A 22,355-nucleotide genomic window follows, 5' to 3' on the forward strand; every position below is an offset into this window, starting at 1 on the left:
TAAAAGTCCCAGTGGGGGTTTCGGGGCCCCAAAACCAAAAAGGGGGGGAAAAAAAAAAAAAAAAAAGAAAAAAAAAAAAAAAAAAAAAAAAAAACATCCACCATGCTCATCCATGAAGATGAGGAAGGAAGAGGTTTTATGGGACGGAAGGAACAAAAGGGAAGCTATGGAAAATCGGGAAAAGGTGTGGTAGAACCAAACAGTCTGTGGGAGTGTCTGTTTGTGTTCAAAATGTGTTTTTGAGAGCTGGGAAAGTTAAAAATAAGGAGCCGGAGGAGGTGTGGCGAGCTGCAGCATGGCAAGAAATAAAACATGAACTCACCAGCAGATCAATGCTTTCACGGCGTCCCAGAGACTCGTGTGCCACCTTCTCTCTCGGGGTGAGGATGTAGGGGCTCTGGCCGTCAGGGGGCTTCATGATGGGCAGGCTGTGCGACCGAAAGTCCTTCACACCCTGCGCCACCTTCCCCTCGTCACCGGGACGTGCTGCACAGACGAAAATGAGGAAAAGCTGTCTCAATTTGTGCAGACTAAAAATATATCATGTATGTACCAAAAGAAGCTCTATCTGCCATAGTTTCTGTGACAGAAAATCCTACATTGCATAGTAGCAACATTTTCCACAAAGCAAGTTTCAAACATAAGTGAATGTTTATCAATGTAAAAAGTCCTCTAGAGATTTTTTTTTCTTAGAAATGGCAATTATACGTTGAACTGTCGTCTTTCCTTGATTAGTCAGTTATTTGTTATGACCTGTGAATGGACAAAAGTCCAGTGAGTTGGACAGAAGATCGGTTGTTAATGAAAGGTATGGTTGACAGTTTTTACCTTTAACTTTGAGGTAGTGTCCTCCTAAGCGATAGGCCTCGAAGTGCAGGGACAGCGGCGTATTGGACTGATCAAGGAACAGGTCGACCCGCGACAGCTCGATGCCATTCCTCTCAAACACTGGACCTAAAACCTCTCTGACAACACAAGACACAAAGACGTTTTGAAAAAACACTTTTAACACAATTGATTTTGCTCCTGCCATCATCTGACTCGTCTAACCTCAGTGTTTTCTTTTTCATAGCCGGTACAATCTCTGTGTTGATGTCTACGTTGAGGTCAAACTTGAGGCTGAAACACTCTTTGCTGGGGTCCTGCAGAGAGCAGATGGACCGTTAGGCCACAGTGGTGTTTGTTCCCGGCTCATCCACAGGGGGGCTCCTTCTTTTTGAGCCGTCTGACTCGCTCAGGTGAAGGACAGTCGTGTGGAACCAGAATGAATATTTTCTAAACTCCCGTTAAAAGAAAACTGCTGCCCCGTTTAAAACAAAGACACAAACAGGAGAGTTACTTACATCAGTGTGTCGTCTCCTTGGCTTCTTCTTTCCCAACTTCATCCCCACCGTTTTACGCTCACTGCAAAGCAGTTGCAAAGATGAATCATTATAAAAATCAAGCGCCAGCTCTTCAAAACAAAAGAAACTGCCTGCTGAAAGTCAGCACGACGCTTAAAAATACAAGACACACTTCTCATGGCCGTAAATGATCCTCCTGTAAGAGCATGAGAGGCAGGAGGAGTGCACAAACACTAGCAGGACACGGGAGGAAGGTTACCGACCCGCGGTCGTTGCTCCCTTCATCCTCTTCCTCCAGATCGGGGGGGGGGCTGGTGCGTGGGGGGCAGGAGCGCGTGGACACGTTCCGAGCCAGGATGGAAGCTGGAGGTTAAGAAAACACAGAAGTCACTCCCTCTGTTGGATCACAACTCATTTTACCTCAAACGCTGCAGTCCACAGAGCTGACACAAATTACTAAAACACACACACAAACAAACCATGTTAACCCTTAAGATTAGCACTCTGTGGTTCTAAAGACAGCCTGCTGTGACTTAAAATACGAGCATGGATCCTAATACAAACAATACAGCCTCATTTTATGATAGATTTTATGTGGAGGCTGGAGCTGACACCAACAATTATTTTTTGTAATCAATTATGACAAATGAAAGAAATTGGCACATTCTGTAAATGTTTAATTTAAGCCTTTTAATTCAATTCTGTTTTAAATTGAGAAAAAGCATTTTATGGCCCAAACTGCACCAACAAAGTATTTATTTAGTGCATGCTTGACCATTTGTAGCAAAGGATGCATCTGAAGGACTTTCTGATTGACTTATCAATACAGTGTAGAGCTAATCTGTTAACTATTTAAGAAAAAAATAATAATAATTGGCTTGCAAATGGCGCATAGTTTCAAACTACATCACTTGAAGAGTTCTTAGTAGAATGAAACATATATTTTTGGTACAGTTTTGGCTTAATTACTGCTGAGTATGTTCTTTGAGCAAATATCTGTAGTTAATATCAATCGATTCATCCTGATCAATCCAATAAGCTGTTTCAGCCCTAATTTTTGTATTGGTTAAACATACTAAATCTAACCTCATGAGTTCAAAACATTTTGTAACATTTATTCAACAAATATGAACTTAGAGGAAATAAATTCACAGTGGCAACCTAATCAGATAGTACAGGATTTAAGTGAGAAAGTTGCAATGACGTGCAGCTCATGGTGAGCATCTTTATTAACTCATCAGGAAATGTGATCATCTCTATAAAAGGAGGAATTCTGTCTGTTTGATGCTCCAGGGCACACAGGTGTGTTTTAATACAATGCCAAAAAGGAAAGACAACAGCAATGTTCTTAGAGAAACAATAGTTGCTGCTAATCTATCTGGGGAAGGTTAAAAGGTCACTTTCAGACATATAGAAAAAAGAAAACATTGTTCATAAGAAAGAATACATTACTGCCTGTAATCTTCCCAGGAGTAGAAATCTGAGCTAATTGACCGCTTACATCCTGGACTCGGTCTTAAAATTAGAGTAAGGATTATTATGACAATTATTTGGGGAGAGTTCAAAGTAAAGCCACTGCTTCTCCGCAATGAAAGGAGCAAGTTGAGGTGGTTTGAACGTCTTATCGGGATCATCCCCGGGTGGAAACATCCCGATAATTTCTGGGGAAATATTTTGGGAAAGATGGCAGATTTAAAAAATGGGGAAGAAATGTGTTTTTATCTGGAGGAAAAACTGCGAAACTAGACGCATCAAATTTAAATTCCCAGAACTAGAAGTAGTTTTGTCCAAACGGCAATAAGATGAAAGCAGAAATGTTCTAAATATGTCAACACCTGGAGATGGGGGAAAAAAAAAAAAAAAAAAAAAAATGAAACGCCCTCCGTGGCTAGTTTGTACAAGCCCCAGATCCTCAGATTACAGCCCACTCCCCGCTGCTCAGAGGTTTAGATGGGAAACTGGGGTTGTCTTTGTTGAAGATTAGTCAGGGTTTGAAAGTCACCAACCAATCAGAGCTTTGTGTGAGTGAGCCAACAGCGCCATGCGTCAGGTTTGAAGTCAGGTTTCTGTGGTTTCACCTGAACATTTACTGCATTTGCTGCTTCTTGCCAATCAGAATGTCTTTAAAGTGAGTGATCGGAGTGCTTAGGCACAAAAAGGGAAAATGATCGACATCACCTGCCTTATATAGACAACAATAAAGACCTGGCATGCGTGATATTTACACAGTGAAGGTCCTGTCATGAGGTAATGGGGGATGACTTCATCCCCCTACCAGGCAGAAGGGGCGGGGAATGGAGTACCAAATAAAGAAATCATCTACCTTGAGGTTGCAGGTCGAATCGGGGGTGTCGGTCAAAGTGCATGTTGTCGGCGCTCTCTGGATGGCATCGTGAGTCACATGAATCACACAGATGAAGGGGGCTTTTGCTGTTCAGGTCCTGGCAGTCTGGGTGGTGGCAAACCTGCACACAGAACAATGCACAAAGTCTTTACATCGAAACAGAGAAACGTTCAAAATAAAATAAAAAATAAAAAAAAGAAGGGCTGGGCTGGAGTGAAAATGCCATCATGGTCACACACTTTTAGAATAAACAGCTCCCTGCTCCACTATTGTTTCTGCTACAATTAAAAGACCGCAGAGGCCGCCACAGGCAGCCCTGAGGTTTGGCGACTCCCACCATCTGTGCCCCTCTAAAGTCACCTCATGTGCTGGTCTGGGATCTGCTTACCCTGACATAATCCAAAACTGTACCCCCTACACTCAATCCACAAATCTGAGAATAGGTCAGCAACTGGGAGATGCTGTGGGTCCAAATTAGGAAGCTTGAGAGCTGCAGTATTAAGGATCCGTCTGTCTCTGTTCCAGACATATCAAACCACACCCCCCAGCTTTCCCCACCACCTTCAGGACTAGTAGACTCTTCAGTGTGTTGCAGCGAGGCAGCACCGACAGCCGGCTCAGGAAGCAAGGGACGTATGGGGAAATACAATGGAGGTCCTGCTAATGTACTTCCTGACATTGTTTCCTTGTGCTCGGAGGAGTAGTGTGTGTGTGTGTGTGTGTGTGTGTGTGTGTGTGTGTGTGTGAACAGCAAATTTTGGAGCTTTAAACAGGGAGTGTAGCCCTCATGAAAGCAAAAAGAGGTACATGCTAATCATACAAGCATTATTCACTAGTCTCAAGAGAAATATGCCCTCATTGAAAGACTGTGAGCATCACATCAGGTTGTTGGCAGTTTTTAATGCATCACCAGATCAATTGGGGAGAAAAAATGACCTCATGAAAGATGAGGTTAAGTTTGGGTGAGTCCAAGTTGAAGACAGTCTAAGGGTGTTTTCACACCTGATAGTCCAGCAGACTCTGACTGGGAACCAAAATTGCAACATTTGTGATTGTGATGCAACATTATCAGTTGGTGCGGTTTGTTTTCACAGCACTGTGTCAAATGAAATAACCCTTTAAAAATTATTTCCATCCCCCGCCCTATTGTCTGTGGTGACACTGCACAAGAATCACTGAAGTCATGAGAGCAACTTCCTTTTTCACAGAATTTTATCAAAAATGAAGAGGCAGATTTTACTGGTTGCAGGATTTCTCTTTTTTCGTTGGTAAAAGACTTACTTCTTCCACAAACTAGCAGGTTTGTTCTGGTTATATTTACCCAGAATTCCCTGGTCTATGGTCTACTTCCTGCTTTGGAGCAGTCTACGGTTCACTTGCATCCACATTTTAGATGGACCAGAGTTCATTTTGTTTTGGTCCACATCAATGTTCGATTACACATTCACACCTCCCAAACAAACTGGACTTTCTAGGCAAACGAGCTGACGTTACAAACAAGGCCAAATGGAGTTAGTGTGAATCCACCCTCAAAAAAAGACCAGAGAAGTACAAATCCTCTAGCTCAATCGAGCAACCTAATTGGGGCCTGCACACTGTCAAAGCCTTCTGGCGGTGCAGCAGAGATTAAAGCCCCGCTCTGAGTTGCACGAGCCAGAGTCTTTTCCTGCAGCACAGACTCCTCACTTCCTCCCCTACACCCAAGGTCGCTGCACCCAGGTCAAGCCACTGTCGAGCTTTAAAGCAAGAATAGATCACACTCTGAGAAGAAGCCCTGACTCAGAGTAAAACTAAGGAGAGGTCAACATGAAACCATGCAGTTTGTATTCACTCATTCATTCCCAGATTTTTGTCTATCGTCTCCATCAGTTCTGAAAATGCTACATATTAAGTACCAACTATGTCCGGCTCATTACTTTTTTTACTAAACTACTGCAGCAAATTGCAGGTAAAAATGACTTGGGCGTCTCTCCTGCCACTGACTCACTGATGTCAGACCATCTCCCAAGGATCAAAACGTAGACGTCTGTTACAACATCTCCTGATGTTTCATCAAAACCGCGATTCTTTTAGTGAGTTTCCCCATCAGACAGAGCGAGAAGGGCAGAGAAAGGTGAGCGAATCAAACGGCAATCTAAAAAGAGTGTACACAGATAGGTGAGCTCTCCATAGCACCGCACTGAGGGGTTCGCATTCCTGCCATGACTCAAGCAGCTGAGGAAAAAGAAGATTTTAGCCAAATTCAAGAGTTCAAAGCAGGAAAAAGACTTACTAAAATCTCTGAAAGATTCTTCTGTCAGTGCTGGGTTTTAGTGTTTCAAATACTGAACATTCCTATCCTTTTAAAACTGTGCATATGCAGATCCGTGGTTTAAATCCCTGGAAAGGGTTATGTTATTTTGGGAATTCTAAAAAAAGGAGAGAATAAAAAGTTCCCAAGAATTAAACCACTGGTAAGGTCCATGAAAGCCAGGATTGTTATAAAGATCAGACAGCTGAGCTTGACGATTGGATGCAGGTCATGTATAAAAACCTTTTATGCAACCAGGGTTAGAAAAATTGTATGATGGGAAAAAAAAAGTTATGAGCAGAGTGGCCTTTATCCCAATAGTGAGCCTGGCCTACTGAGGGGGTTATGAGAACTTTGTTTAGTGGTCTACATGTGTTTTCTAGATCAGGAGGAGGCTTGTGTCCACATCTCTAGAGGTATTTTGTGGGTGGGGTGTTTTAGGAGTATGGGGCAGCTGGCTTATTCTTAAGAGTGGTCTGGTTCTTGGTACTACCAAAGCAAGACATCATGAACTAGATTGGTTCAGACTCTTGTACTGACATGGCAGGGCTGACGGTCAACTCCTTCAACCCTGAGGTCATGATTTTCTTCCAGAAAAATGTCAACCACTCCCTCTGGAAACGGAGTGAGTCTCTGTCTCAAGTAGAAAAGTTCAGATATCTCTAACTCGCATGTGATGTCAGGATGGTGGAGGAGATGATAAACAATTACATGGAACATGACATACCGATTATGTCTAAAGGAACAAGATTCTGGAAACAAGCAGCTGAGGTGAACAGGACAGGACCTGCAGGGATCGCCTTGAATGAGCTGGAGACCTGGCTTTCCTCGCTGATCCTGTAATTTGTGGAGTATGTACAAATCATACAATTTGAATCTTTTCAATAAAAAAATGTAATTAATATCACATCTTTTTGTACAAATGATTGTCAACTGTTCACTGTAGGCCTCTGATTCACATCTACTATAAAGAATTCTGGCTAAATTGGTAAAGATAGAATCCCAATATGGACACAAAAACACAAAATTATACCAACTACCTTTTGTCTAGTCTCCAGTGCAAATATCTTGGTATACTTGAAATGGGACAAAACTAACTTACAAGTAACTTTTTTGCAAAATACAAGTTTTTAGTCAGTAATTCTTGAATACTGATCAAAGGTACTACTTCCACTGGGAAATTTCTTCCACTTACAACGTGGACAAAATGTCTTCTTACAAGTTAAATCTGCCAGTGAAACAGGTACTTTTTATCAATATTAATGAGTTATTGACTTAAAACAAGCTCCTATATCTTGTCAAAAAGTTACCTGTGAGTTAGTTTTGTCTCATTTTAAGTTTATTGTGCACTAGAAACTCGACCATAAATACTTGTCAAGATGTTGAGGTTTTACAGAGTTACGGTGAGGGGCTGAGTGTGCATGAAACAAACACACGTCATGCGATTGTGTAGTCTGTGTATCCCTTTGCGTGCCAGCTCTTGGATCTCCCTGGATTAGTGGACACACACATACATCCTCTCTCGAAACAGCTGAGAACACACACACACACACACACACACACAAGTGGTGCCACCATAGCGCTCATCTTGGCTTAGCACGTCCACCGCCACGTGGCACCTGACTTATGAACCCCTGTTTTAACACATCCTACAGGCATGCCCATTTAACACACAGACACACACAGAGGAGAACAGACAGAAAGGCTGCATCACCCTGAAGCAGCGGATGTGATAAAGCTTGACCTGTTTGAAAGGAGATGAGTCTATTGTGGTGAATCAAAATTATTACTCAATCAAAACTAATCTTAAGCACACCAAGCGCTCTGCTCAGAGTTTGGTCTCTTTATGGTGCAAACTAATGGATGCTTACACCAGCGGTTAGATCAAGTTGAGATTCAAAGAATCACTTAGATTCATGACCACTGATGGTTTAAAAATCAGTCAAGCAGTGAAATTTGGCAGCAGTTTCCTCACAGCCATCAGATCTTTGGCTAAAGAGGACAATCCGAGGAGAGTTTGTGCAGGTTGTCACCTCCTCACAAGCTTTTAAGTTCGTTGCCAGGAAGTCTTCAGATCTACAAAAGGGCTACATATATATTTAAACTTTCACCGACATAATGTCAAGAGATGATGGGATTTAAAGAGAATGTGCTCCGTCATGCTCTTACCGACCTTTTTTTTCCAGAAAAAGCACTCTAGTTTTCTGTTTGTGGTTTGACTGAACTTCCTCTGAGCTCACTCAGGCTTCTCTGGAACAGCACGTCCTGCCAGAGTTCACCTAGCACTTATGTAATAGCACACACAACAGAATGAGTGTGCATCATGACAGAAGAAGGTATGAGACCCGCTGGGGTTGATTTCTTAAGGAATGCATCTTCTCGGAGATAAGAAAAAATAACTGACTCCTTTCTTCCGATTTCTTTCCCTGCAAAAAGTCCATAAATCTGGGGTGCACCGACATCTTTTATGGCTGATTTAAAAGACTCACTTCCCCCAGAGCAGGAGAGTTTGCTGAAATAAAGCAAAATACTCAATTCGTCATTAGAGAGAATGTCTAATGAACACTTTAGAAAACATTACAGACTTTTGGAAGAGTTATAATCCACCCAAGCCATGAAGTTGGGTGGTTTTTATGTTTTCACACGTCTTGAGGGGTCAAGTCAGTCAAGACAGGCCACACCAACGAAGAAAGTCAGAAAATCTGCCTACTCGGATGTTTTCATGGTGTACATTTAAAATATTCGAAAGAAAATGCATTAAGGTGCATTTGATGTTTCAACGATTAAAATAGATAGTTATGGGGATTTTTAGAGGGGTCTCAAGTATTTGCAGATTTTACATATTCACGGCTGTCCCTAGACCCAGTAGGTTCACTGCATAAATACATATTTGCACAATAGAGAATTAAATATAAGATGCACCGATGTGAAAATTTTAGTTTATAACAATATTCTGTTATTGACAACAATCGATATTTACCAGTACTATATAGATATATACATTTTCCTATCTTAGACATATAAAGATACAAATAAGCATTAGGAAATGTGTTTGGGATACAAATCACATACATACATTTCAGAGTGGGTTTATTACCTTCGCTTGTGAGATGCGACCCTGGACAGAGTCGCATCACACACCTGCTACCCAGACACCTGTACTAAAGTATTTACAGCACTGTAAGGGGCAACACTACCTGTGTGCACTTCAGTCATTTATTCATGCAACATCTGTAAGTCTGTGCAAAAAAAACAAAAAAAAAACAACATTTTGCCATTTAGATCCAAAATTCAACAACTACTAAAGTATCTCAAGAATGAGTTATTGTATTTAAGGACTAAGACGCCTCCTTGATGGCTGCAGACCTTTCACTTCCATTACTGCCTTATTACACTTCAAGCTGTCACTTATTCTTAAGGGGTGATCTAAAGTGCAACAAAACCATAACTTGATAAAAGCTACATTTATTAGTAAATATTTTTAGAAATCTACAATTTGTTTCCAGCAACGCATCAAGTCATGAGGTTCTATTTCTGAAATTAGCTTGACGAGCTTGATGACAAGCTTATTGAGAAATTGCTTTCTCAGCCATTTTTTTTCTTTCCCTTCTTTTTTTAGTAAATTCTGTGGGAAACAGATAACACTGTCTAGATCTAATAAAAGAAGAGTGATGTTCCCTGGTAGATAATCAAAAAATCTACATTCAGGTTTATTCACATTTGGACTTTGAGCACAGTTTTTTTTTTCTGTATTACTTTTTAAGGGAAGTGCTGCTATCAACAATGATTAACTTTTAAAGTTATTAATCCTTACACAGTTGTCCATAAATTGATGTTAAAATATTTACAAATGACTCATTTATGAATGGAAAAAGCTTTTTGAACCACTCTGGCCCCATGTACAAATATAAATATCCACCTTGGTAAATCATGAATAAAGTGTGATTAACTATACCATCTTGATCGTGCACCCCGATCTGATTTCTATCAGATCTGCACACCTACACAGAACCTGTTTGACAGCAAACCTGTTTAACGTTTGGTAAGTTAAAGATACCAAAAGCCAATACATCATACAGCAATCTAAATTCAAGGGCAGATGAGAAACAAAGTTTCTAGACTATAACAAACAAAACAGACAGTGAAATAGTTATACATTTATAGATATTTTAGATGTGATAATTTTAATATATTCTAATTTTATCACTATGACTAAGCTCCACTAGACTGATATTATATCCAAAAGTGAATTAAAGCTGTATATTCATGTGTTCTTAAAAAAAGGCTTTACTTTAAGTAGGTCAAAACTTAAGCATAAGATTTGATTGGGTAAACATGTGCTTAACTACATCCCACATAGCCTGACTGTTGGAAATTATATGGAGTACAGAAAGCTTAAAGTATTTAGTAAACATTTCAGTTATGGTCTTTTTTAACAAACAATGTTTAGTCATTGTTGATTAAAATCACCTCTCCTCTCTTGTCAGCACTGCTGATTCAGGCTGGAGGTGAGAGAGTAACAGAATCAGGCAGAAAACATGGAGCAAAGGGTTAACTAAAAAAAAAAAAACCTTATCTGTGGAAACATGACCTGCCATGCATTACACCTCTGCTTCAAAACACACACATGCTGCCCACACCCACAGAACAAAGTCATATCTCTGTCATTGTTTTAAGCAACCATCTCCAAGCTCACGTCCACATAGACACATAAACATGGGGTCTAATCTCTGAAAGCTCTCACTGCAGGCACAATCCAGGCAGTGTGTTTAATTGCATGGGCCAACATTAATGTTGCTCATCAACACAAAAAAAAGATGATTCCAGTTCCTGTCCCAACATGCAAATCATCACCTATGTGACGGTCGTTGCTAGTTATCACAGTGTGAACTTCTCAGCTCATTAGACATGAAGAGCTGATGGAATGGGCTCCTCTGTCATTTTTTCCTTATTACAAGCTTGCGGTCTTTTTACCCCCCCCTACTCAGTTCATGCAAACAAGGTTAGAAAACACTCCAATGAATTCCAATAAAACACACACCCACACACCCGCAAACGATTGGTTAGCGTTAGAGCAGCAAGAGTCATGCACGGTCTTGTTTAAACAGTGACTTGCGGGTAAGTCGGTGCAACATCCAGACAGACTTTGGTCAGACCAGCTCACGCAGACTGAAAGTCAAACTAATCAGAAAAGCCTAAACTCAGACGCACCGCCACCTCATCAGCGGTTCATAGTCTACAGGAGACAACTGCTGTCTCCTTTTCATGGTCAAATACACTGATGCAGTGACCTTTGTCTAAACCTAGGTCACTCAAATACAATTCAGAGAACATGAATAACACTAAGCATTTTGAATTCTCATGGAGAACAGAGAACCCTCCAGATGGATGTGCGTCATTAACCATCATACCTCGTGCTTTCTTTTAAATCTTCGAAAGCCGAAACTTCAATTATCCAATGTCAAAAAGCAAAGTATGAATGAAAATAAGTCTCAGCACTTGCCTAATCTTTTCTTCCATAAATCTAGTCAAAGTTTTCTAACATCACTGTACCATTAAAACCAGATGGACTTGAGCTAAATGCAACGTTACACATTTAATGCCTCACAAATATAATCAGATGCGTCATGCAATAACGAGTTAAGAAATGTTGCTTAAACCTCGTTTCACACGCTGCACTTTCAGGTAAGTAGGTTATTTTGATGTGAAACCCATACTTAAAATGAAATATCGTACCATTAAGGGTGCGGTGTGCAGAACCTGGATGAAAAAATTATAGCCAATTTAGAGGTTCAACATTTTATCACATTAAAACCACATATTTCATAGGATTTTATGTGATATACCAACAAAGAGTAAGTTCAAGTGGAAGGAAAATTATGCTTTTTTTCAATTAAATAAAACCCAGATGAATAAAAACCATGGCATGCATCTGCATTTTAAACTAATGTGTACGTGAATTTGTGTGCGTTGCACTAAGGATTATAGAGCCATAATACCATCCAAACGGAGATGGTGGGCTCATTGCAACACAGTGTGGCAAGACACACTTTATCCTGGTTCCTCACGTACTTAGTGCTGCTATGATACCTCTATGCCAAACCTACTAGGTAATGGCATGAAATGAACACCAGGATGCATGCAACAAAGAGATTTTACAAAATTGAGAACCTTTGCTGCAACTCCTCCCCACATGCAAGCCGATTTGGTGAAGAAAAATAAAGTTTTAAAAACACATTGTCCACTTTGTGCATGACACTGTAGTGTTTTTAAAGAAGAAAATATGACAACGCCAGAGTCATTTTTATATTTTTCCTGTGTCTGGTTCACTTTCTCACTCCGTTACCAGTAAACTTCAAAAAGAAGGAAAATATACATATTTGAAATAGCCAGACCAGGTCTCAGTCAAGTGCCGAGTTCTCTTCTGATGCCTAAATTTATGCTTTCTGCTTGTTGCAAATTAAATCACTTAAAAACCAATCTTTATACTGCATGTACCACATATCTTGTGGTTTCTTCACTTTTTGTCAGTCTGTGCATTTATTACTCAAACTCGCATAATAATGCTTTTTAGTAAAGTCTGACTCGTTTGAGATTTCAATTTTTGCCCAGCTGATGCATCTGGCGACGGCACCGAGCAGCTTTTCTGTGGTCTGGATGGTTTTTTGGGTCAGATCCTTTGTGCAGACAACTTGCAAACACCAACCAATGAAGATTTGCAGGTGTTAGAACTGAAAAAATAAACAGCAATCGGCTCACATCATTATCTCATCCTCACATATGGGCTTTGTTTTCACAAAGTTTTTTGCTGAACAATTCTACCCTGCAGCACCAAGTCAAAAAGTTGAGCTGAGTTCAAGGTGTTTTAAAAGATCATTAAAAAGAAATTGTATGAAAAAAAATATGTTTTCCAAAATGTCCATCATACTTAATAAAATCTGGAGAAAAAAAAATTGTTTTGCTGAAATCCCTTAATTGAAAAAGTAGAATTAGCTTTTTTTTTTCTTTTTTTTTAATATTGGTCAAATTGATTTTGACCATCTGGAGTAAAAGTTTTATTAACCGTATAGTCGCTGAGGTTTAAGGTGAAGTAGCAGTTCATAAGTCTGCTTGAGCTTTTGATAGATACTTCATCCAATGACCTATTTGGTATTTCTTTGAAGGTGTTTGCCTCTTTCCAGATGGTTTCTGTAAAGAAGATTCCAGCAACTAATCAAATTCCTGATTCACCTGCCAGAGATCAGTCAAATGATTTTAGAAAACAGCATCTCTAAACAACTAATATTGGTGGATGAGTCCACACTTTTCCCAGCAGAGGCATGTTGTCCATCCTTAAAATCCACAGTCCAAAATGCAGCTTTTCCTTCAGGCTCTTAATTGCTAACTAAATATACAACATCAGCTTCCGTATTAAACGTGATGGATTGCCAGAGGAAAAAAAGAAGGGAGGGAAATGCTTGTAAGGGGAGTCTGGAGAAGGACTCTTATGCTGCCTTTTTCCAACGAACTACTTTTCATTGTCCTCTTGGGAGAAGAGCACACGACCCCCATGGCGCCTCCCCCATGTATGCTGGACAGAGCCCACTTTCCTAAACTTTACAAAGAGCTGCCATTAGCTGTTGCCTGGTAGGTGGGATTGAAAACAGTGCAGAGGAAGACTGCAGGAGATTAAAGAGAGGGGACACGCCTTGTCCATGTCTGATTTATTTTTTCAATAAATAAACAATGCATCTGTTGAAGAGCCCACTCGCCTGCTTTCTTCTCCTGCCATGTGTCCTCTGGCTGAGCGGGGATGCAGGAGGAAGAGAGCCAGGCCCTGGATTTTACTGCGGACCTTATGCAACTGCACTGCCTTCCCGTCTGTAGGTCTGTTCTAGATTAACAGACTCGCCCCCTCTGCTCTACAGTACAGTACATATGGCTTCACTCAAACAGAGGCACTTGTTGTGGTTCATACCTCCTGGAAAAGGTGTGTGTGTGTGTGTGTGTGTGTGTGTGTGTGTGTGTGTGCGCGCATTTCTGAGACATATGTTGGGCACAACTGTAAAAAGAAAGTGGCAAAAATTTCCTGAGAATAATCACTTGAAAGCAAACATCAAATAGAAACGGTGGTCTTCAGTGACTCTGGGTCAATCTGTGCCTTTTGTAAAAGTATGTCAATGTACTCTTATTTTTTTTTCTTTAATTCAAATATTCACAAATTCTGGAGATAAATGGTTTTATTGATTTATATATCTTTGTCCTGTGAATTTGTTTAACACAATGCTTCTACTTATTTTGGCTCCAATTCATGTTTGGGCTTTCTGCCTCTTCAGACCGATTATGGCCTGTAAAAAGAAAAAAATAACCATTTGTAACCTCTTTTAGGTAGATATAATTTATACAATTAATCAGAAAGTGGACCCCCAGAAATGATGACAACATCCACAGTTATCTCCAACTTGAGGATACAGCCAATCAGAGCCAAGGAAATGAATGTCGATCCATGATTGGTTAGTACTAGCCAATAGTATGTCGAGAAGAATCGAGTCCAAGTAGTTTCACTTCTCAAGCTACAATTTCTTTCATGTATCATCGAATCTTACATACGCCCAAAAGAAAACTTTACAACCAGGTGAATCATGTGGAGCCATGTTTCATAGATTTGGGAAATTAGGACCAAAACTACAAAAGTGTAAAACAGCCAAGAGGTGAAATGACCAGCATCAATCCCAAATGGAGGATGACTCTTATTTTCAAGTATTAATTCAACAAAACTTGCAGTGCAGCTTGGCTGAGTCACTGACTAATTGAGAAAGTCATTCCAGGTGACCCGTAAACTCTGGAGTGCCTGGATTTAAAGATCAGGAATTTGATAAGCTCGCTCCGTTCGTGTGGAGCAAAGCCAAGTAATGACTTTTTATCTGGTAAAAATTGAGCATTCAGTGAGTCAATTGAACAAGGCTGGATTGTGCAATACTTTTATTGAAGCCTCGAGGAAATTAATATCTGTAAATGTGACAGACGGAGCTTCGTAGCATGAAATGGAGTAGAAGGAGATTCATTATCGATATAAATACAAACTGCACCAGACTGGGTTAAAGCTGAAGAGTGAAGAAGGCAGGTGTGGACTGAGTGTGCATCCGCATTTGCCACTGGCTCGGAACTGAAGGGTAATATTAGAGAAGTACTTCATTGCATTTATTTTATGGCTTTATACTGCCTCAAGGATGCTTATTCATATGCAAAATATAAGTTTTTCGCATGCTTGGGTTGAGTCAACTGCGTTTTGATGAAACTGCTTTAAAAAAAAAATCATAGTACTTTCTAGGGAACATGAAAATAAATTCACATGTTAAATTGATCCTTAATGCAGTGGAATAGTCTCACACCGACACATCTGATGCAGTTGTAAAGTAGAGATTGTTTCAGGTTTCTTCCCATCCTCCTAATCTTATGAGACGGTAAGATGAATTAGGTCTTTGCTCAGTCTTGACTCACGGTTGCAGCCGTTTTAAGCATTTTAAGCCTTGCTATGGACCAGATGTGCAGCAATTTTCGTGAAACCATTTCCAGGCTTGTTAAAACAGCAGTCTTCCAAACCTGAATGATTCATTCACTTGAAAATTTTGTTTCAAGGGAAATACGTCTCCGTAATCAAACACCCCAAGCAACTATATAGTCAAATATCATAAAACTGTTTCACTTGCATTTTATAGTGGACTCCCTATATTTATGAAAGTTATGGAGCACAACTGTAAATATTTGAGTCCCCACTAAAAATGTCTATAAATCTATTTTAATAGTTCAAGCACAAAATATACCTTAATACATGTTATTAAGCACAATGGAAACAGGCCTTAATCTCACTTTTGGGGGTACAGCCAGTAAGAAAATAAAATAAATGGTGCATCTGGATTGGTTGGTTTGCAAAGGCCAGCCATTAAGTGTGTCAAGTATCACTGTGCCTAGGTATGTTGGCTCCTCAGCTATTTTTCAATTATTTTACATGCTATACAAAGAAATTCGTGAATAGGCAACTTTTCCGAAAACTTTTGGGTGCAAAACTTTTCCGAGTTACATTCCATGGAAAATCTGGAATTGGGTGCATGAAACATTGAATATTTATTATTTGTTTAGAGTGAGATAACTACAATAAAAAAAATAAGTTGTACACAATTTTGTCCTCGAATGAGATTAAGTGGGAGTGCTGTATTGGTTTTCAAACAATGTTATTCAAATTGCAATAAATAAGGCCTCTTCCTTATGTATTGCAAAGCAAAAACCAATAAGCAGCGGTGGTGGAGATGATTTTCCTAAGATCATAAGCATTAAGACAAAAAAAAAAAAAAAAAACTGGTTAATTGATGTTTAATCAGTTTTAAACCCAAAACCTAATACTTCTCCACAATGTGCATTATTTCCAACCGCGCAGGATGACATTTGCAGCTATCACTAAAAAAGATAAAAAACAGATCTTATCAGCCTCTGGCATTTGTCGTTTAGAGAACTGCTTTTATCACATCTTCATAAGATATTGTTGATCCTAGAAACGGTTGCCAAGTTGATGTTAGACAACCGCTGTTCAGGTATGAGGTTTATGGAACGGTCAATCAGCAGTTTAATCCGTTTATCAAAGCCACTTGAGATAAAACCAAAAGCCATAATGGTCACAATCTGCTGGAGAAACACCAACTGCGTCCACAGATAAGGAAGCTACAACAGATCCAGGTTACGGCAGGAAGTCTGTATGTAAACTCTGCTGGATGTTTACAGCGAAGGTCGATTATGGGTTTAGAGTTCTCCCTTCGGCAAAGTTTGCGTAACCAACTGACCTTTTGGGGATTTTTAGAACGCGTTTCTGGAAACAACAGGCAACAAATAAAACGTTCACAGAGCCAAATAAACTCCACAAGTGTCTGACAGACCCAGGCAAATGTTTCTGACTCACTCAGTGTCCAGATCAGACTGCCTGACTCACTCGTTGTTTTATAGGATTTGGACACCAGACAGATTACAGTAACTGTAAACAATATTTCATAACATCATCCTCCTCTGCTCAGTGACACACATTTGAAGAGGGAAGTTATTTCCCAGATTACATACAAGCATTTTGAAGAAGAGGGTCAATTTACTACTAGAACATTCTTAAAGTTATTGTGTAAGCAAAAGTTCAACTTTTGCACATTTGTCACATTAAAGCCACAAGCAACCATATATGTACTCAAAATTCAATATATACAATGTACAAAATGGTGATAAATTGCTTCAAAGATTTCCAAATAAAAATCTGAAGAGTGTTGTATGTATTTATGTTCTACACCTTTATTCTGATACACTAAAATAAAATCAAGTGCAACCAATAGCCCACAAAAGTTACCTATAACTTTCTAACTTTCTGTAAGCATTTATGATGAATGATACTAAAAATAAATGTTTGTCATATGTTGCAATGACTTTTCTGAACACCAATTTTAAAAATTGTCCTCTTGGCAACTATTTTGGCTTTTTTTTAAGTATAAATTACTGGAATGGTACAAACAAATTGAAAAAAACTGAGTAGCTATATGGCTAGAATAAACTTCAACAGATTTTCACATCACTGAAGAGAATGCCAAAAACATTCACTTCAGATCATCAACTAGTTTCATCATCTAGTAATTTGAAATCCATTGTGAATTTGCATTCTGACATTTTTAGGAGTATGTGAAATTTTGATTTTCCAATCATGCTTAAACCATCATAATTATACATAAAGCTTTGTCACATAGCTTGAAGCAAAGAAAAAATACATTTACAAGCAGACTTGGCTTCTTTTTTTAGTAAATTATTAATTAAAAGCTTTGTGTTTACAAATGACTAAGAACTGAATTCAGGGCTGAAATTTCACAAAACAGACCATCACCATAATGAGACACGGTGGTGGGAGCATCATGTAAGGGGACAGAAGCTGATTAAGGTTGATCCACGGAATTAAACACACGGAAAGCCTAAAAGAAGCTGCAAAACACTAACAGTTTTGCCTAATGTTAAATAATAAACTTTACCTACCTCAAAATCTGATAAGGTTTAGGTGACTGCTCCACTGAAGCCAACTTTAAAGACACATTTTGACATATGGCCTTACCAGTTTCCAAGGTACGCCAGAGGCAGCAAAGCATGGCAAATCTCTATTTCCTATTTTCCCCAGTGTGTTGCAAAGCGTCAAGCTTCGTCTCCATCCCCATTAACCTTTCATACTTTTTCCTCTTATCACAGAAAAGTACACTCAACCTGTAGTGAAGAGCACGAGTCGGGTGAGTCTTTTATATAATGCAACTATGCATTCCAATAAGAAAGGTATGTTTCAACATGCAGTAAAGTTTGCCAAAGAAAAATATTGCCTCCCCAGCATCTTTCACAATTCATTTTACAATGCGAAAAAAAAAAAAGAAGAACCTCGCCTCCTTTTCCAGTGAAGTCTAAGCCAAAAACAAAACTGTGTCGTCACAGATTGAACAAGTTTGGAAGAAAGTCAATGTGATGGACTTGAATGTTCAAATTGCTTTTTAGAAAAATGCTGAAACGCGGCCTAATACTTATATGGCGCCTACCTAGGACTCAGTCACAATATCGCCAAGAAAGCAGGAAATTCCCATAAATCTAAATGAAAATCTGGGTCATTTAAAGGTAATTAATAACTATGCAAGAAAGCACTCGCAAATATCTGCTTTTTTCTTTCGCTCCCTCTACTTCTACAATGTCAAGTGTTTCAATGGCTGTTTGAGGCAACGCTGTCTGGCTGGACTGTGACGCAACCTGCCTTCCTATCCATAGCTTCAGGGCAGAAGAAGGAGGGATAGGCAGGAAAAAGGCCAAAAAAGGAGGAAGTGAAAGGAACATAAGTGTGTATTCCAAGTCAAATTAGACCTTACAACTGAAGTCGATTTGTACTTGCGCTGTTCCCAGTGTTAGCTGGAAATTGATTATTTGGAAACCTACTTCCAATTTGCTCCAAAGAATATGGAAAGGGAGAAAGAGAGAGGGAGAGAGAAGAAGCGGTGGCGGGTGCCACACTGGTCTGTTGATATAAGAAGCAGATGTGAAATATCCAGACGCAGAAAAGAGGGAAGGAAAAAAAAGTGTAAAAGTGCCGGTCTGCACAGTTGTAGATGCGTGTTCCCTTTAGAGTCTCAGACAGCCAGACTGGAAACCATAACAATCTGTGAGAGGCTGTATACTACGATAATGAATTATTCACCTAAATAAATCAGAGTTGTCATTAATTCTGAGAAGGGAAAAAAAAGCTGGACATTTACAGATTCCCCAAATGTTCAGTGTTTCACCACAATGAGTTTTGGACAAATTGAGTACGTTACAAATATAACTGATTAAGTCAAGTTGGTAGCGTAATATAGAGCCTCGGATAAAGATAAAACGTCAACATATAGTAATTTAGTTCTATTACTTACCATAGAAAATAGCGTCCCAGGAATGGAGACCTCTCTGACTTTCAGGGCAAAGAACCAATCAATGTTTCCAGGGTCAAACAGGCAGCAGGTGGTGAAGCTTTCTTAGTCCCAGGCTGAATCAAACTTACTCTTTAATTTCTGAATCTCAGCTTTAAGTAATCCTGAGCTTGAGTGAGAACACCAGAGGCAGTCAACGAGGCAGACTGTTGGATAGAAAGACGTTCACTGTGTTTACCACAGTGATCTACTGATGAGGTACACTCAGAAGCGAACAGAAATAATGGACCCCGCCTCCGTGCTCAAGCCCCACAGGCTCACACACAGTGCGGCTGACTCATGCAATGCGCAACAGAAACGGATCCTTTTTTCTTTCCTTCCCTCCTCCTGAAGAATGTTTGAGGTTGTCCACCAACTTCTAAACAGCTTAATCAAGCTGCAACTCTGTTTTACTGGGCAAACGAGAAATGGCTTCCTCTGCAAGTCTGAGTTCAGCCTGTGACCGATTCAGTGCTTCATTTGAACTTTAACCCTGCTGGGAGGTAAGGTCGGATGAACCATTACTGACTGGGGAAACGGTAATGGCATAAATCCGTCAACGTTGCCTTTCACAGAATAATGAAACTACATTTATAGCGCCTTCTGTTCAGTCTGAACCAGATCTTAACCCTCTGATGGTAACTGGGTCCTTTTTAACCCAGTGAGGTCATCTTTTTGCAATATCTTTGTAATGAAAAGTTTTCATCACTTCATATTCCAGGTATTCCTCAATAAACATGTTGCCGATATCATGCAATTCAAATTTTTAATTTACCTTTTATGCATTTTAAGAAATAGCATATTTTATGTTACTATCCCATTCTTCCATGAGTGCGTCCAAAATGACCCACATTCATTTCCTATAAAATTTAATGGGAATCTTTGTTTCTTACCAACTGTGACTATCAGAAAAACATTTTTTTGTGCACCAAATGCACTGAGACCTAAGTTTCATCCCTGAAAAATATTATTTTACACAGCAAGAACTCTTACATATAAGTATTATCTTTATTTTTTATCTCTCAAATGTATTTGTGTGTCGATCATCAGTGCTGTGACAGCGTTATTGTCACGAATCAACATATTAGCCTTCTTCAAAGTTAGCCAACACTAATTATCCAACATTACCACCTATGCTTTATTGTGCATGTGTATTTGTGTGTGTGTGTGTGTGTGTCTGACACCCTGGATGAGAAAACCAAGAGAGAGAGTGTGTTGAATGACATACAAAACCTGTTGATCAATGTTCTTTTATCATCTCAAATAAAATAAAAATTCATAGGTATAGAAATAAATGTATAAATAAATGAGCCAGAAAAGTATAGAGTGCCTTCTCCGGGTTGGGGAGGATGTCCTGCACCAAGTTGAAGTATCACAGGAGTTCAAGTATCTCAGGATCTTGTTCACCAATGAGGGAAAAATGGAGAAGGGATCGACAGGCGGATCGGTGCAGCGTCGGCAGTGAAGCGGTGCTGTACCGGTCTGTCGTGGTGAAGAGAGAGCTGAGCCAAAAAGCGAAGCTCTTGATTTACCGGTTGATCTAAGATCCAATCCTCGTCTATGGTCATGAGCTTTGGGTCATGTCCGAAAGAACGAGGTCACGGATGCAAGTGGCCAAAATTTGTTTTTTCTGTAAGGTGTCTGGGCTCTCCCTTAGAGATAGGGTGAGAAGGTCAGATATCCAGGAGGGACTCAGAGTAGAGCTGCTGCTCCTTCATGTCGAGAGGAGCCAGTTGAGGTGACTCGGCATCTGGTCAGGATGCCTCCTGGACGCCTCTCTGGTGAGGTGCTCCGGGCACGTCCCACCAGGAGGAGGCCTGGGGAAGACCCAGGACACGCTGACGATGTTTCTCAGCTGGTCTAGGAACGCCATGGGTTCCCCCAGAGGAGCTGGAACAAGTGGCTGGGGAGAGCGAACTCTGAGCCTCCTTACTTAGGCTGCTGGCCCCGTGACCCGGCCCCAGATAAACGGAAGATGGATGGATGAATCACACAATCAAAATGACAAAAGTAGCAGAAAAACACATTGATTGTAACCCGGGTCAAAAAGGACCCAGTCACAGAAGACTGTATAGTCAGTCACTTACGCATCAGAGGGTTAAATAGTGTCTTGCACTGCAAAACTAAAATTGTCTATTTTTTTATGTATTAGTTTTTGAAGGGATCATCCAAAAAGTCATTAATTGTATTGAGATTGATTTGATGTGAATCTATATGATTCTTTCACTAGAATTAAGATTTTCAAGCAAAAACACAAAAAATATCAGATCTCTCAACTCAAAAATGAATCCCCTCAGTTAAATACTGAGCATAGTCAACACTATGTTGAGGGAGTGAGGGTAAGGAAGTGGCACTAAATAGAAAAACAGATCAACAAAAAAAAAAAAAAAAACATGCAGCTTTGGGTCAATTCAGCTATTTAGAACAAACACATTGCCATTTATTTCCTTCCTGCTATTACTTTCCATCTGTAAATTGCAAGTTTGTTTATTCATCTTGGTAGTTAAACCTTTGTCGCACCATTTCCCATCTTCCCATTTATGGTAGCATATTGAAAAGTGCAAGTTAGACGCGTCCAACAGTGAGGAAACGAAAGGGGTTTTGTGCAACATCAAGTTCTGTTTCTACCCAGACAATAGACGATCACATTTCCCCCCTCGCCCCGCTTTGACCAGACAAGAAGGTCACAGTTGTAACTGCAGACTTTTTAAGCTCCAACTCAAGCAACACCCTGAGCTTAAATGAGCCGACTACCAGCTTACAGCAATATGTGGTAAACTGAGAGCTCATCCAAACAGATTGCTTCTTAGCTGATGGCTCACAATAAAGTTGCATCTAAAGAAACCAATTAGAGTTCTTCTAATTTTAACAAACGTCACAAAACCACAGTATTTAGCTACAAAGCAGACCAC

General features: G+C 39.8%; 1 protein-coding gene across 3 annotated transcripts in view; it reads right to left on the bottom strand.

Moving 5' to 3' along the window:
* Nucleotides 1–211: 211 nt before the first annotated feature.
* Nucleotides 212–22,355, bottom strand: part of LOC106936012 (pleckstrin homology domain-containing family G member 5-like) — a 56,840-nt gene continuing 34,696 nt past the window's right edge. For 2 of the 3 annotated variants that reach the window (XM_015016781.1, XM_015016780.1), the window contains exons 3-8: nt 3,667–3,808; nt 1,607–1,706; nt 1,344–1,404; nt 1,051–1,142; nt 829–965; nt 212–486 (exon numbers count right to left, since the gene is read on the bottom strand). In XM_015016781.1, coding sequence (XP_014872267.1) covers nt 227–486; nt 829–965; nt 1,051–1,142; nt 1,344–1,404; nt 1,607–1,706; nt 3,667–3,808 — 792 coding nt within the window. In that variant the 3' untranslated portion in view covers nt 212–226. Of the gene's footprint in view, nt 487–828; nt 966–1,050; nt 1,143–1,343; nt 1,405–1,606; nt 1,707–3,666; nt 3,809–19,407; nt 19,660–22,355 lie in introns of those variants that run through there. The other variant, XM_015016782.1, reaches the window with a different exon arrangement.

The sequence above is a fragment of the Poecilia latipinna genome, unplaced genomic scaffold, assembly GCF_001443285.1.
Source record: "Poecilia latipinna isolate Pla-1442-1.1 unplaced genomic scaffold, P_latipinna-1.0 Scaffold2062, whole genome shotgun sequence".
NCBI classification, from domain to species: Eukaryota; Metazoa; Chordata; class Actinopteri; order Cyprinodontiformes; family Poeciliidae; genus Poecilia; species Poecilia latipinna.